General features: G+C 34.7%; 2 protein-coding genes across 2 annotated transcripts in view; both read left to right on the top strand.

Annotated features, from left to right (window-relative positions):
- LOC119634262 (early growth response protein 1-A) overlaps positions 1 to 14,198 on the top strand; it is a 45,616-nt gene extending 31,418 nt beyond the window's left edge. The window contains exon 2 of the mRNA XM_038028340.1: positions 12,107 to 14,198. Within this exon, the coding sequence (XP_037884268.1) occupies positions 12,229 to 14,016 (1,788 nt within the window). The 5' untranslated portion in view covers positions 12,107 to 12,228 and the 3' untranslated portion in view covers positions 14,017 to 14,198. The remainder of the gene's footprint in view (positions 1 to 12,106) is intronic.
- Positions 14,199 to 17,733: 3,535 nt separating this feature from the next.
- On the top strand, positions 17,734 to 18,815 carry LOC119633598. Its single transcript, XM_038027214.1, has 3 exons — positions 17,734 to 17,819; positions 17,891 to 18,652; positions 18,713 to 18,815. The coding sequence occupies exons 1-3, from the start codon at positions 17,734 to 17,736 to the stop codon at positions 18,813 to 18,815; spliced, it is 951 nt and encodes a 316-aa protein (XP_037883142.1).
- Positions 18,816 to 21,052: the final 2,237 nt, after the last annotated feature.

Genomic DNA, 21,052 nt, shown 5'->3' with positions numbered 1-21,052 from the left:
TTATTATTATTATTAGTATTGCTGTTGTGGTTGTTTATAAAAAGTGAGAGTGACATCGGAAATTGTTTCAATTTTCACAAAATGCAAACAAAGAAAAAGCAAACAAGCTTGTTGCTGCTGCTGCTGCTGCTGCTTCTGCTGCTTCTGCTGCTGTCGCTACTGGGGCTAGATTGCAATGAATGAACGAATGTCGAAAACTGTAACAGCCACTATTTTTTTCTTATGTTGTTGCTTTTATTTTTAATTTTTTTTTTGTTTTTTTTCTTAGACCGCATTATAACTAACCATAGCCGTTAACTGACCAAAGCTAGTCAGTCATTCTGCTTACAATGATAGCCAGCTAGTTAGCCAGCCAGCAGGCCAGATATTGACTGTCTAAATATATATATATATATATATATATGCATCTATGTATATATATATACATACATATAAATACATACATATCGGCAATTCTTTACGCGGACAACTAAAGAAAATTTTAACTTTTTATGTCCCTATTTTCTTAAACAGAAACAAGTGTGAATTTCTCCCTATCTCTCTCTCTCTCTCTTTCGTATGCAAGGCAAGTAAAAACACTATAGTGTGACACGGGCCACCGTTAAATACCCTGCGTTACACTACAGTTGTCCATATATCGACTTTTCAATATAAGGCGTTACATGGGAAGTAGTCGGAAACGTGGCTCGTTGCAAAACCTTTTCAAAAGCGTTCGTCCTTGAAACAATATGTGTGATTGTACCAAATATCATCAAGATATCCAAAAATCGCGGCCTATAGGTTGAACGCAACAAAACAAGACGGTTAGGCGGACAGAAGGACAGACAAAGCGGAAAGGATTCTGAATCTGCCGGTATAATAAAAAGTTGGCCTATCTTAAGTCCTTCTAGGTGTTGCGTACATCCGCACAAACTAATTATACAGGTCTACCACAAGTAATGTGGGGTATAAAAATATGGACAAGGTTCCGAAATTCTCACCAATATAACGATAAGCATAGCTAGAAATGGTTGTCTCTGCTGAGAAGATGAGCTGCATTTTTGACCCTTTTTACTCTGCTGCTCGAACTGCATGCCACTTGCTTCGACAGCACAACTTATGATTAAGAAGGGACTGGTGCTTCTTCGACTCTCTTTCAAATATTTTCTCTTCAAAAATGTTTTTGTGCTTTTCAGTTCCTTAGTCCGACCTATTGAGCAAATCGAAAATAATTCGCATGCATTTTTAAAGGTACATTAAAAGGTTCGAATGACAGAACGTTTGTCAATGTTTCGAGAAAATTTTTTTGTTTACCTACTTTAGATGCGGTAAATTTTATCTATTCTAAAACCTTTGCTAAATATTGATCTGGCTAACAGCATCTCAATTTTTGAAGTCCACTGAAGCAAGTTAACTGATAAGCCGCTGCTAATGGAAAAACTTGCCATCCGAAATTGTGTGAAGAGCCAAGATGTCTCTTAGACTATAACGGTCAGTTTTTTCTGTTTTATATCAATTGAATTCAATGGAAAGCATAAATAGAACATTTTTAACGCCTCCGGGCTGATGATATTTTCTACAGGCCCAAATCCATCGATTTGGATCATATGTCCATACTTTCTGTAAAGCCATCGCATATGCGAAATTTTTAGTTTGTCGTTTAAAAGGGGTACAGTTTGTCAAAAACCGGGGGGAGTGATCATGTATGAAAAATTGAACTATCACTTTTGTCTTTAGCTGTTTTTGCTAACGTGATTACTCCCCACGAATCGGTTTACAGTTCTTGTTATCGCAATGTCGTACATTACAGATCATAAAAATGATACGATCACGCTTTGTACCGAGTTAGTTATTAACAAAGGAACATTTTGTTGCATTTAGAAGGGAACATTTGTGATACTCATCGGAGTAGGCATAGCAAAATAATGCAAGGAAAGCGGAAGAAAAATAAGCAAAAACAAACAAGCGAAATAAAAATTTGTAAAAAAATTGTTGATAAAATATTAAGCAAAGCTGAATAAGCAAATTATAAACGGAAGTAAGTGAAAACATATTTCCAAGTTGAACTTAGTAAAACTTGAATTCAACGGCAAAAGCATGAATCCCGTTATATGTTTAGAATACACGTGTTAAGTGGTTTCCGGGAACTCTATATTTTCAATTTTTTCATTAATTCCATATTCATTGATCCATTTTCACATTTTATGTTAACGACAGGGAGAAATATCGAAAAATTATTAATTGTATCAGACATGCGCATAACAATATTTTACTGTATCTTCCCTTTGAATACAAAGCTCGATAATTATTTTGCTTTCGAGCTAAAAGATGATATTACGCATTGCATATCGAGCAAGCATTCGTACACTATTGAGCACCATGCACGTTAACATTTGCTCCATAACGAGAAACATCAAACCAAGACGGAAAGTACATAAGGAGGACAAATGCTGATAGCAGTTAAAAAAGCACTTTGATATTGAAAAGATGGTTCAACCATTTCGCTAAAAATCTTAAAATTCAACATATTCTCAGAGAAAAGCAAAAAGTTAAGCAAGGCTAACTTGTAGATAGTGTTAAAACTAGTGCCAGTAGTGAGAGAGTCAGCCGCGGCCTCAATATCTGGCTGCAGTCAAATTACTATCTAGAAATATATGTTAAACTATGACTAAACTCGAACTAGGATCTAGTTGAGTCTCGACACTATCGTTCTGCGAGTTTATATAACTCGATTGCTGTCGAATCGAGAGAAGTGTTTCTGTCGATACGTAAACAGCAGAAGCATTTATGATATCACTAGTGTATAAATAACAATATATATGCAAATAAATGTAAAGAAGAAGAAGAAAGTAAGTAAATAGGCAACACAATAATCCAAATAAATTATTTTATAGCAGCACACGAGAGAAAAGCATCGAAAATAATTATTTACTTTTAGCAATCATTTCTGGAATTTTTAGTTATCAATTTAGATAGTCTTTATATCTATTAACAGTGTCAAACATGCGAACTTTCTAATATTTTATTTTATTTTCCCTTTAAATACGGTACTCGACAGCAACTTTATGACCGAGAAATTTTTCACCCGAAAGTAAGAAAAATGCATATTCCATCGAGTGACGGTAAACTTACCACCTAACACTCAATAGTCGAACTACATGGCGATCGAATTTGCTCGATATCAACGAGAAGCAGGCAATAGAAGCTTGATTAGGAGTGTTCCCCGCCAGAACATAGCAAAATAAGTGCTATCTGTTTTGCAGTAACGCCTATCGAGCGAGGACACAATACGCATTGTCCTCTAAGAAATTGGAAGGAATTTCTTTAGATTGCAATCAAACTACTCTTGAAATTAGATAGTAAGAGGAAAACGATAATATTCATATTTAATTCCATTCAGAAACGAATTGCCGATATAAGTACATATATATACATTTATGCCCGTGTCTTTAGGTATGCATAATATTGAAAAAGAAAAACTAAACAAAAAGTTGCCAACACTTGCTTGGAACGTAGTTGTCGTCATACAATACACCGCATACCAACCGTACCCGTCATTGTCGTAATCATTAAACTCGATCACTTTGTGTGTGTGTGTACATATATATATATATATATATATGCACACAATGTGTTTGTATGTTTGGAAAATAAACTTTCCCATCTAAACTAAATCTACGGTCATACTCACCGTTAGCCAGCACGGTGGCCAGTCAAATGGCCATCTAGCAAATGAAGCGTACTACAGAAGCGATTCAATTGCAATTTCTTCTTTTTCATCATCATCTTCGTCGGTCTGTTGCCTTCTTAAGCTGTCCCCAAGTTTTGTTATTATCGTTGCAGTCGTTTTAACTACGGTCGGTCCGGTTTTAAAATATATATATTTCAATATATATATATATATTTTTTTTGTTTTGTTTTTTTTTTTTTTAAATTTTATACTCTCCTTACAATTTTGTACACAAACGCGTAGCGGTTATTGTCACTTGCCAGACGGTGTAGAAGAAAATCCCCCACAACAACAAACGTATAATGAACATACATGCCTACACGTTTGCAATAATGTATGCATATAATATTAACAGAAAGAAAAAAAAGAAAAAAAAAAATATTAAAAACAAACAAAAAAAATATGTATTTATTTTATTAATTTTTAATTGACCTGCGTGCATGTAATACCCTCAGTTTAAATTCGGTCCAAACAAAAAAGCATTAAGATCAAGCGTATAAAACTCTACTGTAATAACAATAACAACAATTTCTAAGACTGCTATCAGAGTAGTTTAGTCACATACAAACAATTTCAATTTATACGTGTTGTGTTAATAAGCCAAAGCCATCTCTTGCTTGATGAAGTGAGCAAAATGGTCAGTTGTGTTTTTGTTGTGGCTAATGTCGAAAGAATTCATTTAACCAACACTGCAATAGCAACAATAACAACTACAACAACAAGCAATTCATATTGATTCACATAAGATTTTAATGAAAAATGGCGTTCACAAATGGCATGGGAAATTGATCATTACATATGTATTGAAGGCAAAGTATTTCTTTTTTTTCTTTTTCGTTTTACAAAATTATTATTGCTAAACATACATAAAAATTCTACGATTTAATTGATACACATGCCACAACAGTATAAGAAAAAACAAAAATTAACAACAACAATAATAATAATAATAATAATAATAACAGCAACAAAGTTATTGCTGTTATTGTCGTTGTATCTTGATGCTGGGGCTGCTACGAATGCTGCTACACCTTTGAATATTAATTAAACATTAACGATCGTTATCGCTTAAGAGTCGTTTTCATCGTCGTCGTCATATAACACGATTTGACAAATAATTTCAATTATCATACTTAGCATAAGAAAATTGTAGGAAAAATTAAGCAACAAATTATAAGAGAATTTTTTGTAATATGCATTACTTACATGTTATATATGTATATACATGCACATATACATGCACATATATATGCATACAGAACCATCCTACGTTAGAATACTTATGTTGGTTCCAAAAGTCACTAAAAACGTTTTTGCGCATTTTTAAAGATTACATAACTGCGATACCAAGTAAATTACAACGCATTGAAATACGCATCGGAAAGTTAGTAAAGCACGATTGCTTTTCAATTTTGTTTTTTTTTTTTTTTCGCTCTTCACAACTTAAGTGTATTAAAATTAACTTACAAATAGCTTTGTGAGAAGCAGCATACTTCTACATACTACATATTACTTGTAGCATAGAAAAATGAACTTCATTTGGATTCATTCTTCTCCACAGCCACTGGTCTACGTTAAAACATAATTCCCATCTTTCCGCACTTATCAAACTGAAAACTGGTATTCATAATCGAAAGAGGGATATATGCTGCATTTGCACTTCCGTCAATGAAATTCCGAGATATACCCCTGCCGAGCATAATCTATTGTTATCATAAAACGTCTATATACGCCTGATGTGAAAAGAATCCAATGGAGTGATACACGTCTATCCCTTCATGTGTAGTTTATTTTGGAACGGCGTCAGATCGCTAAAAGTGAGGCAGAAAACTAAAAAAGTGTCCGGTGGGCACCATAGATGGCAACACTGTTGACAGATCTGTAGGTTTTCTGGATACTACATACTTTCAAATGATGCTTGTCGAAAAGTTCATTACATTTCAACCAATAATTTACAAGTTACAGTTACTTTAACGACATTACTTTTTGGTTCGCTTCGGACAGCTTTCACCGATTGCTGTTTACTCAGTTGATTCAGTTGACTGTCGATTTGCCTCTGCAGTATAATCATTAACCAATATTTCATCCATAGCCACATAACGCGTGGAAAAGTCTCTTACATTTCGCCAAGCAAAGCTTTGAGTCATCGACAGGTTGTTGTTAAATGTCGGTAAACGCAGCACTCGCTTCGAACAGAGCTTTCTCATGGACAAATGTTCTTGCGAGATACTACTTTCTGATATCTTTAAGCTAAGATAGCGACTATTTCGCGCAAACCTTGCTTTTAGATTTTCCACAACATCGGTTGGGCTTAGACTTAGCGAATCACTTATAAATCTATTTTTTTGACAGACAAAAGTCGTCATAATATCTTTTAAGCCAATGCGGATTGTGAACGTATTTTCCGGCATTCAAAACTGACATCTAATCAGCGCACGAAAATCAAGTTTTCCATTGCTTTGAGAATTACAAAAGTACCGTGACTAAAACAAACTCGTAATAAGACAGTTTCTAACCGAAAATGAATTAACGGCTTCGACATGTCATCGCGTGTGTTCACCAGATATGCCCGTCAGGCTCGATCGATGGCATTAAAAAAAACGCAAGGCATATATTACGCATGTAGAGAGCAAGACGATGTCATGAAGATTTGGGTTTTATTTGAGAAACTTTTATTGCTCTTTTGAGAATTGCTCTGGACATATGGGGGATTACATATAGAAAATTAGAAATAAGTTGAATATAATTTCTCTTCTATTATGTATGAGTTTTTTAGAGGTAAGCCCGCGAAGTATTCAACAAACAAGGAAACTATATTTCCACCACTTTTACCTTAAGAAACATAAAAAGAGATGAAATTTTGATATTATATTTTTTTATATTATATTATATGGGTGTATTGTTTTCCTTCTTTGCATAGATCGTATGGAACCTGTACAAGTAATAATTTATCAGCAAGAGTCATAAAACGCCAATTTTTGCTTTGGAAAACAGGCATTCTTAACGTGTGCTATACTCTAGACATGTCCTTTGGCAGATTTAGCCCGTTTTTAATATCACGAATGTTGCTTTCCTACCATAGGACTTGTACCACTAGATCGTGGATATTCTTTTCAAGAGAAATACACTTCTAAATTCTTTCATTTACAATTATATTCCTCAAAGGTAGGATTATTCACAATTTCCTTCGGCAGTACTCTCGACTCAAAAGTTCTTGTCCGACTATCTCTGCCTTCCGTAATTATTCTATTTATATATATTGTTACGAGCATATTACTATTACCTTATTTCACGGTTTCATTTTTAAACCTTTAGCCTGCATTTCCAGTAGCCGTTTTCCTCGGCCGCCAGCTGCATGACGCGCCTGCGAATGTGCATTTGGTTTTTCCCTCTCTAGGGAGTTTGTTATTTGGGAAAATTTATTATCCGGAATGAACTGAATTTCCGTAACAAAATTATAATGTTTTTTTGGACGGCTGGACGTGCTCAGATCGATTTACAATTTGGAATTGATTAAGAATATGTATACTTTATACAGTCTCTGAAGCTTCTCTCGAAGTGTAACAAACTTTTCGACAAAATTAATTGTCGGCAATAGGTGATGATTACAAGGGATTTTTTCTTTATTAAACGGTACATGTATTAGTGTTTACAGTTCTTGAATGCTAATGGAATAACATTTGCAAAACAATGTTTTATTTTTTAGGGGCATCCGGTGCTGCACACACACATTTTGCTTTGAGACTTATTCCCACCATAAATATTTAACCGAATTTATGTTTTATTTACATGTCTTGATGATAACAATATCGTCACTTCGGCTGATATTGAGCAAAGCAGTAAAAAAAACGCGAGGCACCTTTTATTCGATTTAACTCGAATCTTTTGGTACTTATCCAACACAATGTTATTCTATTCATCCGAAAAATTAATTCAAATATAAAAGTAATTTTCCGTTAGCTTTCGTAACATTATAATCACTATAAGTTTTTCAGCCTTCAGGACGTTGAAACTCAACTCACTTTCACTAACCCTGTCTGAGTTAAGACAACAAAATTTTGCAGATTATTCGAATAAACTAATAAGCATAGGGATATGGATTGCTCGCATTGTGTGAAAGCCATCTCTTCACCAGTTCTTAGCACTTATTTAATGGGCATTTTAGCACTTTAGTATTTTCTAAGCGTTGGTTGCATCGTATTTAAGGTATTGAATGTGAAACGACTCTGAAATGCGATAAGAGTGTAGTGCATGCGTAGTGATATTAAAGGCTGCTACATGGTCCAGTATGGTCACACCTTTATGCTTCGTTTAATCTGCAAAGAGATTGTTTCTCGCGATGACGCGATACTAGTGGCAGTAATTCCTTTCTTCCATTTGTTCCAGTAGTTCGGTTTCTCAGCATTTAAACCTAATTTCATAAATCAGGCGTGCAAATGCGTGCAATTTGCTGAAAAACTTAGCTATATTACCTCGAATACAAGATAAAAGTAGAAATTTGACTACACGTTCTGCAATACCTTAGGCCATGTAATAGGTATAACTTTATCGGTAAGCATAAATTACTAAAGCGATCTAGCCGTGGAGCCATCTAGTCATTTACGGCTAAAGCCCCTAAGACGATGTACCTACCAATTACAAAAATGTTGCATATCCATCTTGCCCCGTCTTCCCTTTGCTTTTGCTTGTTTTGATCGTAAAATTCATGAAAGAGTGTTTGAAAACGCTATCCTCGCTTAGTGGATTATGCATCGGCTTTGCTTACCAGTATGGCGATTTGTGACGTTGTGTAATAACGAAGAGTTTAAGAGTTCTTTAAAATCAATCCTTAGTCTTACATTTTAGAAATCATTTCTAGCAGTTATGTTAAAAGTATCTCTTGAGCTGTTTTTAATTTTATCAACCGCCGAGTGTAAAGTACATGCGAAGCGGAGTAGGGCACGAAATAATTTTTACCATTTAAACAAGCAGACGACCTTACAAAGAGTTGAACGCTATCTAAATTTTTGTCATTATCATACATGAAGAACAAAGTACAACAAAAATTTATGATTGCATAAGATCATCACTGGAAAAACGACAATTGAAGTAAAAGAACAAAAAAAAAAAGAAAAATAAATCGTATTCGAACAAAAATTCTATTGTTTAAAAAAGCCTTAAACGAAAACGTTTACTTAAGTTAAAGAAAGAAGCATACTCTTAACAGAGATTATTTAAGGCAAATAATAATACATAATGACGACAATAAAAACAACAAGCTGCTGTAATAAGTCCGTAAGGTCTTAGCAGAGTCTTAAATACTTAATCAACTGAGAATGAGGCTTACTTCAGTAACTGAAACAAACGCAATCGCATTCGCACCCATACAAAAGGCAAAACAAAACGTATTCAGTTCTAATTACATATAGTATGAGATCAAATTAATGACCTCCAACTTGGCGAGGTATACACGTTCATGTGGATAAAATATAATGGAGAAACAAAAACAACCCGCTGTTACTTATAAATGCAATTAATAAATCTTCCTCCGAGAGACGTTGTCAACGCTTGATTGCGAAAACGCCATCATTTGAATTTGCGCACGCGAGTCGCTCACCGACTAAACGACTCTACAAACTGGGCGCTTATATATAATAACTAATAAATAAATTTTTGTGTAGACTTAACATTCACGGGTCATACATGCACTCATTCCTCTCTACGGTACCGATAATGTAGGAAATAAATTTTTAAGCTTTAAGTTTCTATCGTTTCGTTAATTTTACTCGTTTTTGCACTTATTTATTGTAATAGAAGTAGTAATTCATTTGAAGCAAATCTTCTGACAATCTTACATACATACACTTTTTTTCTCATTATTTAAGAAGAGTAACACTGCAAGTTTATGAATATGCAATAGAAGCTAAAGCATTCCTTTATATAACTTGCACTCAAAAAGCAAGACGAACTACATAATAATAATAACAATAATAACATTCTTTCAAACCCAAATACTGTCATCACCTTCGTCCTAGTTTTTTTTTTAGTTTATCACATTTTCTTATTGGAAATATCACACACTTCAAGAATGCTTACTTTAACAAACACGCATTCACTCATCCTTCACTCACTAATTCTTTCACGCATTCCTTTATTCATTTCTTGCTATATTCAATTCTTCATTCAATTTTTTCTATTTTTTTAAAGAAATTTTCGATTTATTTAGAAATTCTTCACTTTGTCAAACTTCTTTGTGCAATCTAGAGATATCAAAAAAAATCGGATAATCCAAAAGATTTCCAAATTTTTCTAGATGCTCTTTGGAATAATATCTTACGTCTACGTTGAGTACAAAAAATTTGAATGCAATTTTTTTTCAGTATTCTCATCTTTATTTAAAACTCCATTAAAAAACCATTTAAAGCAAAATACTGAGCTGGTTTGTGAACTATTGAAAGGCCTCCCCTATATTATGCAATTCGACAACTGTGCAAATTTCCAAAGTAGGAAGACGTTGACGTACTCTATGACTTTTCTCTGAACCCTCTTTCGGACACATTTTGAACGTTGCAAAATGCGGCTTATCCAAAATATTTCCCAATTCCAACTGTTCTTTACCTAACGCGCTTTGACGCGCTGCCAGATCATATAGTCGGTCAATTATATTTTTGGTTGTCCATGATTGCTGTCATTGGTAATCATATTCGTACAAAGTCAAACTTAGTTGAAATTAAAATATTTCCATATGAACATAAATAAAGAAAGACTGAAAAAACAAACACGATTACCAAACAATTTTATTAAAATTTCCACTTAATGGAAGTAAAAATTAACTAATATATGCTTCCACATTTTTCAAAAATTTAGGCAAAACGCCAAGCGAAGAAACAGAATAACGGGCAATTGCAGCTAAATGCCATTCTCAACGGCCAAAATATATATTCTTCGATATACACTTCGATGATCCGATAAACACACTACTACAAGACTTATGGTACAAGGATATATCAAGACCCACCCACCTTTTACTATATCAGTTCGTTCAGAATCACTTTGTCAATTGAGCCAAACATGTCTAGCTGCCTGCTTGTCTGTCTATCATTCTATTCGTCTGTCTAAGCGTTCTGTTTTCTTGGGTTCAAAGGATGAACATGGGAGATAGGTTGGCTAAAGAATGAACGCTGTTGAATGTGATACGAATCGGACCACCTTATCGACCACTTCCCATATAATGTGTTGTTTTGAAATGTCGCTATGTTATGATTAGCTGTAGGAATGTGTAGCGTATTACATGACAGCGCATGTCCCACTGCAATGTTGCAACTTATTTTTGAGATGAGGTTGTGTCTTGATTTTTGTTTAGATTCTTTTGATATTTCAACGGGTCGAAGTCTGTGATTATTTGTTGAGGTGACTGGTCATTCAAAGTACATAAAGGCACGAAGGTGATCGGGGTGTCAAAGTTAATAACAGAATTTTTGACGCCTAAACAAAATTTCCATTTCGTCAACGCAACATAACGCCAACGAACAATCCTTCCAATAATCAAGCAATCGAATTGTAGCAAAACTTAAGGTCGCAAGCAGTTGCGTACGTTGCGTAAAGAGTCCAAGTCCACAGGTATCTTTAGTGAACCGGGAGACTAATACTAACATGCATTGCAACGCACGCTTCCGTATCAAATCATGTCACACGAATTTTCATCATAAAATTAATCTACGCGATGAATATTTTTTTCCCTTCACAGCTCATTTCTTATTAACGCATTCTTAAGTGATTTACTTCATTTATATTGATTATTATAAAGAAAAGGAGATTTTCCGCATTTTAATTTTAAATCTTTTCTGTAATTCATAGATTTCTTTAATTTAAAGTTTGAATTATCAAATGAGGATAATCGAAGTTGCCGTAGATAAATAGATGAGCAGATAACTAGACAGGCATTACTAAGTCAATTCCTTACTCACACTGATTAGAAATTTTATAATTGTTAACAAAACAAGACGAATGCAAGAACAGACAATGCCATAGATGAATTTTTCTAAAAATGTATGTATTGTGTAAAGCATGAAATGCGGTAAAAACTTTAAAAAACCTAACATATGCCTTGAATGAGGTGACGATTTTTTTTGGTTGGAAGAGACGTAGCAGGAGCAGCAATTTGAGGCGGTTATTAAGCGTAAGCGTTAGAAGAAAAATATTAAAAAATGGCAATACCGCAACCGTTGCCTAGGGATATCTGCAGCTCAAGGGGCAAGTAGCATACTTGATCCAAATTTGAATTAAAAAAATAATTTAATATACACACCTAGATCTAGTGAAACACAAAGGGATGTGGTATTTAACTATAATGCTTTCACTTATTATGCATAATGAACTTTAGTCAACTAAATTGGACATATTATTGTTTCTTTTCAGAATTTTCATGATACTGTTCATATATGAAGCCTCGTCATTCCTTCTCTGAGTTTATTTGAGATAATAAATTTAATGCCAAAATTTATGATAGCCGAACATCAAATCTAGTAGATTAGCTAGTAATGAGAGAAAAAGACCATTCTCCCAGAAAAATGCTTCCTAGCCCAAAACAAGGGTCCGTTTACCCAATACTTGGCCTAGTGCCCAACAATTATGCCTCAAATGTACCTTACGACCTAACATCGCCAGCACGAGCTTCTACATCGACCCTCACTACTACGTTGGCTTTATCTGCCCTTTGCGGCGGCCAGAAAGATGCGAAAAATAAGGACAAAAGACGTAGCGGTAATACTTACGATCAACCCTTGGATCTTAGATTAGCGCATAAACGAGAAGAAAAGGGCCATACAAATAACTCCGCCGAAATGATGGAAGATGAAAATAGCAATGTGGTAATATTCGCTGCACATTCTGTTCGAAAGTCTCCTGGGGAAAAGTCTTGTCAAAACGCTGAGTGCCAAAATGCCAGTTCCAAATCAGTGCCCGACTTAAGTGAAAAGCCTAATACGAATAGCGGTAGTGAACTGAATAACAATAATTTGCTAACACAAAACTCTGCCTTAGTAGAGTTTGACAGTTTGATTAGTAAGAAGATGCTGCGAGTATTGCGTGATAACGCCAAAAGCGAACGTAAAGGGAACTTGGATACGCTGACTCTGCAGAATGTCGATAAGCTGCCATTCCCCGTTTCGGCTTTACATCCCACTTTACTGGAGACAATGGCCAAAGCTATACCTCTGCCATACCGTAACCCATTTTTTCTAACTCAAGCTACTCATGGCGGCAATTCAACTAATAATGCCTTCACATTTTTAAATACTAATATTAATAAAGACAAGCCTCAGTCAACATCTGGTCCTATCGCAGTCGGCACGTCTACGCCTTCTTTAAACTCGCTAACGCCTGAGTCGCCATTAAGAGATCTGAGCTTTGATCATTCACGAGGACGTAATAGTTTAGCCGACTCTTTGCTACTTAATCACAATGGGCCGGCTCCCGCTACTGCTACACAGAACAACCAGCCTTCACAGTATCGTCATAAACGAAACCCTGTCAACCGCTCGAATTCTCAAGTAGGCCAGAGTACGCCCTATAAATGCAAGGATCGTTACACCTGCAAATTCTGCGGCAAAGTATTTCCTCGCTCAGCCAACCTCACCCGACATCTAAGAACCCATACTGGCGAACAACCCTATAAGTGCAAATATTGCGAACGTTCCTTTAGTATTTCCTCCAATTTACAGCGTCACGTGCGTAACATACATAACAAGGAGCGACCGTTTAAATGTGAAATTTGTGAAAGATGTTTTGGACAGCAAACTAACTTAGATCGTCATCTAAAAAAACACGAGGCCGACGCTGTTTCGATGGGTTTAGGGCTCAATGAACGTCTGCGCGGTGGTTTGCGGCGTTTTTGTGAAAATCCTGCCGAAGAATCCTATTTTGAAGAGATACGTTCCTTTATGGGTAAAGTTACGCAGTTACCTCTAAGCAGCCCCGGTAATGTTAATAAACCTAACCAAGCCGAAAATAACCCGCCAATAGATATGCACTCGCCCGCTAGGAGTTCCTCATATGCTCCCTCCGATCCTGATTCGACAGCCAGTGGTTTACGCATAATTACACAAGACGAGACTAGCAATCATAGCATTCAATCGTCAGAAGCACATCACATTTCGCAAAACAATCACCAAAATGAAAAACCAACGGCTTCACAGCCTTCTTCACCTACTCTTAACAATAATAACAGCGAGCCCTCTTCTACTATTTTGTCTTCTTCGAAGCGTAAACTAAGTCCTATGCGTCTTGAACCAGCACCCAGAACGACAACAACATCAGCAGCCACCTAATACGCGCACATTCATTACGCAACTACAACCTACCACCCTAACCACTACAGTGTATAGTGTATAGTTTTTTTTTATCACTTTAATATTTGATTAAGTAAATCCTATCCTGCTTTGTTTAAATCTTTGTACGTATGCATGTGCATGCAGTTATGCCAGTATAGATTTTTTATTGTCCGATTTTTTTACATTTTATAATTCTTAATTTTTTTTTTTTTTTTTTTTTTTTTTGTTAACCTATCATTCTGAAATTATAATGATTCACTTTACTAATTAAACTATTATATGAATCATAACCTATTATATGTACATATGTACATATCTAGAATAAGATCTAGTATATATTCAAACATTGATTTTCAAGAAAGTAAAAATCATTTTCGCCTCTTTATGCGAATGTTGAAAGTGCCCACCAAGTAGGCTTGAGGACTATTGAAATCCTATTTGAAACCCTGTATTTTTTAACATGGCCTCGTTTTGCTTTTGCTTTTCTATCTTAGTTTTCGCATTCGAAGTAGGGTGCCTCAGATACATCATCAACTTGGAATGCGTTCCGGTTATTGATATATACAAAACGCACGCGTGCACTTAAAGCTGTTTCAATGTCCTTTTCTTCCCTAATGTTCATCATGTGCAATTGATTATATCAATTTGGTGCCTCATGTGCATAAAAACTTTTGAATGCGTAGTACTTTTCCCTCATTTGACCGAAATATCCAAGAGGTTTTTTTTTTTTTGATTTTCACATCGGCAAGAGTAATTATGCCAGGGCATAATTGTCTCCCGTAATAGATTCGTTTTGAATGCATAGCATTTATATTCGGCTTTTCCGGAATATCAAAAATCGGCCCCAACACCCAAGTCTCTGTCATATAAACATAAGGACACAAGTATATATCTTAGACTAGCCAGGTGGCCTGTGTGATTTAAAATGAAATAATAACAAATCCTTTATTTACATGTAAACAATTTTAATTTCATAAAGATTTTGAAAAATTGCCATAGAAATCTCGAATCAAATTTGAAAATCAACAAGATTCCTCAACAAACAATTTCAATTTGTTTTCGTCAATACCCTACGACCCATAGAAGATATTGTTCTTAAATTTAGCTCGATTTTCTGTACTTTTAAGATTTTAGGGGAACATAGTCGCGGCGGGCCCGTTGAAAATTAATAAAAGACTTTCGGAAATAATGGGTATTGGAAAGGCCATATAGAGGCGCACGTAACTTTCACTATCGTTCGTCCTCACAAATTTGCTTATATAATATTTTAATTTTAAAAAGATATCCAATTTTTTGATTTGTTGTTACAATAACCGATTACGTTTGAAGATTCCCTGTGTCGATTAAAGTCCAAATACATTTTGTAAATCAGACGTCAACTCGGATTGAACTTTGCTATGATTATCTTATTATAATTGACTCCTTTATTCGCCCTATAGAATATTTATTTTCTTACTCCTACGTTGGTGGCGCGCATATAAAGAAAGGATGTGTAAATAAGCAAATAATGAAAAAACCTATATTTTTAGAAAGTTGAAAAATAAATTTTTTTTTACAAATGACGTGTTTTTATGTTTAATAAAATGTTTAAAAACATAAACGATCGATAAATAAAAGAAGAATTTTTTTTGAAGAATTACATTTTCAGATTTTCCCTAGGGCTCCGCGGAAATGTGAGTATTTATTGATTATTAACCTATCGATAGAATGGATCGCACAGTGATTCACAAACGGTAAGAAGGAATATTGTTGGGCGTCTGCCGAGCAGACTCGGATCGGGGCTGATCCCAATATAATGAATTACCTTACTAAACATACCTTGACTGTGGTAAATACGTCACATTTGTTTATCCTGTGCATCGCGAGACATTTTGATGAAATTTTGTACACCGACCTGTCTTGACTTGAATACGTACGGTATTGAAAATGGTTCGCCTCACGTTTTCGACTGTTCCCCATACATAAAAGCTTATTTTGAAAAGTCGTTACATGAGTGGCTGTATTAAATAAAGCAATGTAGGGAATTTCATAGGGAAATTCACATCCAACTATAGTATTTTCACTTGTTTTCTTCTTTTTTTTGAACAAGGTCAGCTAGAATCACATTTTGTTCACCATCAAAAAGCTCACATAATCTCTAAATCTCATCACGAAAAGTCTGTACATCAAGGCTGGGCGGAAAGTAGCATTATGCTATGAAAAGATTCGGTTTAAGATTCATAGTTATGATGATGAGAATTTCAATAGCAAAATTGTAGCGAATACATCTGAAATCGACGCCTTTCTCAACTAGTACACTAAGACCACCATAGCCGTTATCCCTGCATTTGATGGCTGAAGTATAATTGGAAACTATAACTTTAAAAAAAGTGTCATTCTTCAGAAAAACTTGACTCAAGATGCAGAAATCAATATTATTCGAGTTCAAGTAAAAATCCAAAAATGATAAGTTACATCGAACACTTTGAATATTATATTGTAAAAACGAGATTTTATTTTAAATAAAAACGGAATCCCAGCGGATTTCCTTTTAAACCAATTTTAATACTCGTTGTGGGAATAAACTCGTCTTGGTTGTTGACTTCCTCTTCGCAACCTAACAGCAGACTGAATAGAAATATCCGACACAGCTTTTTCGATTATCTCGTCTACATCACATTCAATGAGGACGTTGCGAATAGCTCCGAACTTTTCCGTGAAAGATCTCGGAATATACGCTTTTACATTTTTTTTATTAAAATTATTGTTTTTTTATTTAAGTTGTTAGCCTTAACAGAGCTCTGCCCCTGTTAACCACCTTTAGTTTTTGAATACCATACGCTTAACTTTGGGCTTTTCACAGATTTCAACAAAAACTAAGAAATTGCATTGCGCCATGTAGTCATACAAATTGATATCGCGGTTTGAAATGACTTTGGCATCCAAGTCAGACGGCTTAGTAACTAACTGATTTCTAAGCACAGTTAAATTATTAGCTTTAGCTCCTTCTTTGAATGATAAATCAACTTCATCCCCAACCATCCTCGATTTCTTGTTATGTCTCAACAGAGAGGCAGGCTGATGTCGTTTTAGTTCTTATCATGGGGAACACTTGCCAAAAATCCGGCCGATCAAAGTTAATATGTATATCTTCGTAAAAAAATTTTCAAAAATTTCTTTTTTTTTCGTACTTTTTTCCCCTTTATTGTCCTTTTTTAAATTTAAGTTTTTCCCCATTCTTTAAATTCTTGTCTGTTTTCCATCATTTTTTTCCACTGACACCGAGAAGACGCGAAAAAACTTTTTCCGGCTGCTGTTTGCACAATGCCGTGTTGTTGCAAGTGTTGATGGCAAAAGAATGATTAAACATCTTCAGAACACATTTTTATACATTTGGTCCTATGAAAGTTTTGCGCACGCAATTGACTGACCAGCGAAAATTTCCCAACAAAAGCCACACTGGTAATTAATTTGTTTTCGTTTGTTCTTTTTGGGATATTGAGTTAGGATGGACTAAGCTAATAACAAATCTTTTAAGCATGTTGATCGTCAATCACTCGCATGACTTAGCAACACTTCATTTCTACTTAGTTTTGAAAATGTTAACAAAAATTTTTAAAAACTTTCTGTCTTTCTTTCAGTTTGTAGAATTTTTTATTGTAAGCTTTGAGAGTTGTTCGTTTATTAAAAGACAAAATTTGTTGTAGCGCAAAATAAAACTAAAGAAAAATTCTGATGGATATTAAGTCTCTACTTCTTCAATCTGTAAGCGAGAAAAAGGTTATAAGCGGCTCACGACGAGTGCATTTTGGTAAATTTAGGTAAGTATTTGCAAAAAATTCTTTTTCCACCTTTGACGTTACCCACCTAATGTTGTCCTTGAACGGTCAAGTTTTATCATTAAATACGAGATAAAAGGCAAATATTTGAGTGTGATTGGTGTGAAAAGAGTATCGAAGGTACATTGGACATTCCGTCAACGCTTGAAACGGAGAAGACGTCTGATGGTTTGTTATAAAAAAAAATATCAAAAATGGATGTGTGAAAATCCCCCAAATTTGGTGCAAATACAATGTTCAGGCGATTGCCCAATTAGGAGAACCATTTCAGGTACTAGAGAAAAAAGTTCAGCCGTAAAACCGAGTAAAGAATGTCAAACTATCGGTGTATATAAAATCCCCCCACGATTACGGCAAATTCAATTAAGCGATTCGTCGCAGCAGACTATAGCGTCGGCTAGATTTTCTTCTGCACATCATTTCATCAAGACTTTCTCAACTGGAAGTCAAACAGAAAGAAGTACTCAACCACAGAGCACTCAATGCCAACCAAGAACAAACGAATCGGCTGCACAAACCGATGAAATTCACCTAAACAATTCAACTCCGCAAGTATGGCAAGAAAATTTCAGAAATTTCGAAACCCAATGCTCAGCCAACGTATACGATCCAAACGATATACGACCACTCAATGCTATTTCTGAATGTTGTAGACATGTATCATGCGAAAAAGAAGCTGTTATCTACATGCTAAGCGAAATTGGCGAATTAGTCTTAAATCAAAATCATATGCTTCATACTAACTCGCAACTATTAAACGAACTATCGGATACGGCGTTACTTAATAAGCAAGTAACAATAGGGCGTGCATGGAGGTAAGTAAATAATGATCATTAATTTCAAACTGATTAAAATTATTCATATCCGTAATGTAGCAAGAAACGAGAATTTAGAATATGGCGCAGAAGTATAAAAACTCAGCAATTACTAAAGACGAGATTATTAAGAAATAAACCATCGATTACAGTGAAAATGTAAGCGAAAGTTTTCATAAGTAATGTTAATTCGACAACAGGACAACTTTGTATTTGTAGTTCAACGGCAACGCAAAGTGAAGCGGAAATGAAAATCCAAACGATGAATAAGGGAACAGAAACGCCGCTCGAATTTAGTAAACCGAGAAAGTTGAAATTCTTCGAAAAGGTGAAATATGATTACTTTTCCTTTTCAATATTATACTTGAATACGTGTTTCACCATTTCAACTCAAAAGCGAAAAATTGCTTACCTTTTCACGATCCCTATTTCAACTTATTATTTTTCCAAGCTTCTGACGCGCCCTTTGACTCAATAATTACGAAAAATCTTGGCAGGACACGTAAAGAAAAATATCGAAGAGGGAAAATTCCTTAAATTGCAAGCTATCATGCTCACTTTTTTCTCCTGCAATGCACTTGCACATTTATGAATGTGTGTGTAATTCATAATTGTTTTTCTACACAATAAAACTAATACGAAATATATATTTTTAATGGCGCGTCATCCGTCTACTGAAGTATGTATATACGAATATAGCGATTTCTTGATTTGCTTGAATTATTCCGCATTTAGACTCTTAATGCCCTGGGCTACGTAAGCGCACAATTAGGGTTTTTTAAATTATAGTTACAATCATGACTAAAAAAAAGAAGAAGAATTTGATATTAAATTATTCTTCCATTAAGGAAAGTACAAATCTCATGGTTTAATGCACTGTCTAGTTCAGGTCCAAATAACTATGGAACGGCTCAGATATAAACATCCGACGGCCAGTGCCTACAATAGTTGTTAAAAAATTAAGGCAAATATTATACAATTGGGAAATTATTTCAATTTTTGCAACTACGTTTAACGACCTTGAAAACTTCAAAATCCCAAACGATTCTCAAGACTTACTCTTAAAAATTCTAACCGATTTCTTTTACGTTTTGAATTTTTTGTTAGCTACAATAAAAATTTATTTTAAGACTAATGCTGCCTCGTTGACATAAAATCCTGACTGAACCAATTGCAACTAATTAAAAAATGTTGTTAATAATTTTTTAAAAACGAAATGATGTTACGGCAACAAACACCAGTTTTCATGGCACTTGGCTCCCTTCCCACGAACAAGAATTTTCTCTCTAAAACAAAATCAAGAAAAACCTAACGTCTGACGATACAATTGATTAAAGTCGACCACAAAGCAAAGATGCTATAAGCTTCACTATAAAATTTTAGTATGAAACCAATTTGATGTCAATCTAGTATTGATAAACTTTGAGCCTAATGTAGTGACTCCACGGATAAGTCTTTTCACCATCATTCTTGGTATTCTTATTTTTCATTGATTCTAGGACGTCTGTACGTCCGTTTTCTATCACTGGAACAGGCAGAGTCTCAAAAATCGAGTGCCTCGACTTTAACTAGCAAAGTAATTTACAATTTTTGTGTAAAGACCGTGGTTGTTCAAGATTGGTCAAAACATCTTCTACCCCGTCTAGTCCGTGCAATTTGCAAAAGAATGAATTTATAGATTTTCAAAACTTTTGAAAGTTCTGCTAAATACGTTAAGGTTGTAGAAATTAAACAGTTAATTGCGCCGACGTCTTTAGCGATATACTAATGTACTCCTCAAACATGGAGTATGTGTTATATGAAATTAGGTTGTGATGAAACGACTTGATAAAATAGATAACTGTGAAAAATACACTTGTGCATAATGATAAAATTTTATGAGTAAATCCGACAAGGACGGATGGACTTTGTTTGATATGCTTCGCAAAATGACCCTATCGCTTACGCACTTTCCTATATGTTATATATGCAGTGTAATTATAAAAATTCACTGAAGCGAAAAGAAAAAGAAAATCTAAAGTTAAACTAAAATATTGGAATATTGACTGGTTTTCCCTCTTCGCATCAAGTTAGATCTATCATGAGAAAGTAGCATTCCCTACAAAATTTTTACATATTCGTTTAGCTTTACTCGCATAGAACTATAACATATATATATTTATATTTTCGATTTAGTACAATTATTATTCTTAGTATTAGTATTGAAAGTATAGTCCCCAACCCACTTTGATTTCAACGATTCTCCCGTCGATTACTTACGCAGGCAATTCCTCTTTTGTTGTACAGTTCATTAGACTTTTCTACCATCACTTAGATTCTTGAATATAAAAACAAATTATTTTTCTTTTGCACTCCTTCATATTGATGTATTGAAATAAAGAACTTTCTTCTGCAAATTAT

This window comes from Glossina fuscipes, unplaced genomic scaffold (assembly GCF_014805625.2).
Source record: "Glossina fuscipes isolate IAEA_lab_2018 unplaced genomic scaffold, Yale_Gfus_2 2, whole genome shotgun sequence".
NCBI classification, from domain to species: domain Eukaryota; kingdom Metazoa; phylum Arthropoda; class Insecta; order Diptera; family Glossinidae; genus Glossina; species Glossina fuscipes.
Note: the sequence above shows the minus strand (reverse complement) of the source record. Positions and strands in the feature narration are given on the sequence as shown.

Coding starts and splice junctions, on each gene's coding strand:
- LOC119633598 (XM_038027214.1), top strand. CDS start 17,734: ATGGATATTAAGTCTCTACTTCTTCAATCTGTAAGCGAGAAAAAGGTT. Junction 17,820..17,890: donor GTGCATTTTGGTAAATTTAG/GTAAGTATTTGC, acceptor TGAACGGTCAAG/TTTTATCATTAAATACGAGA. Junction 18,653..18,712: donor ACAATAGGGCGTGCATGGAG/GTAAGTAAATAA, acceptor TCCGTAATGTAG/CAAGAAACGAGAATTTAGAA.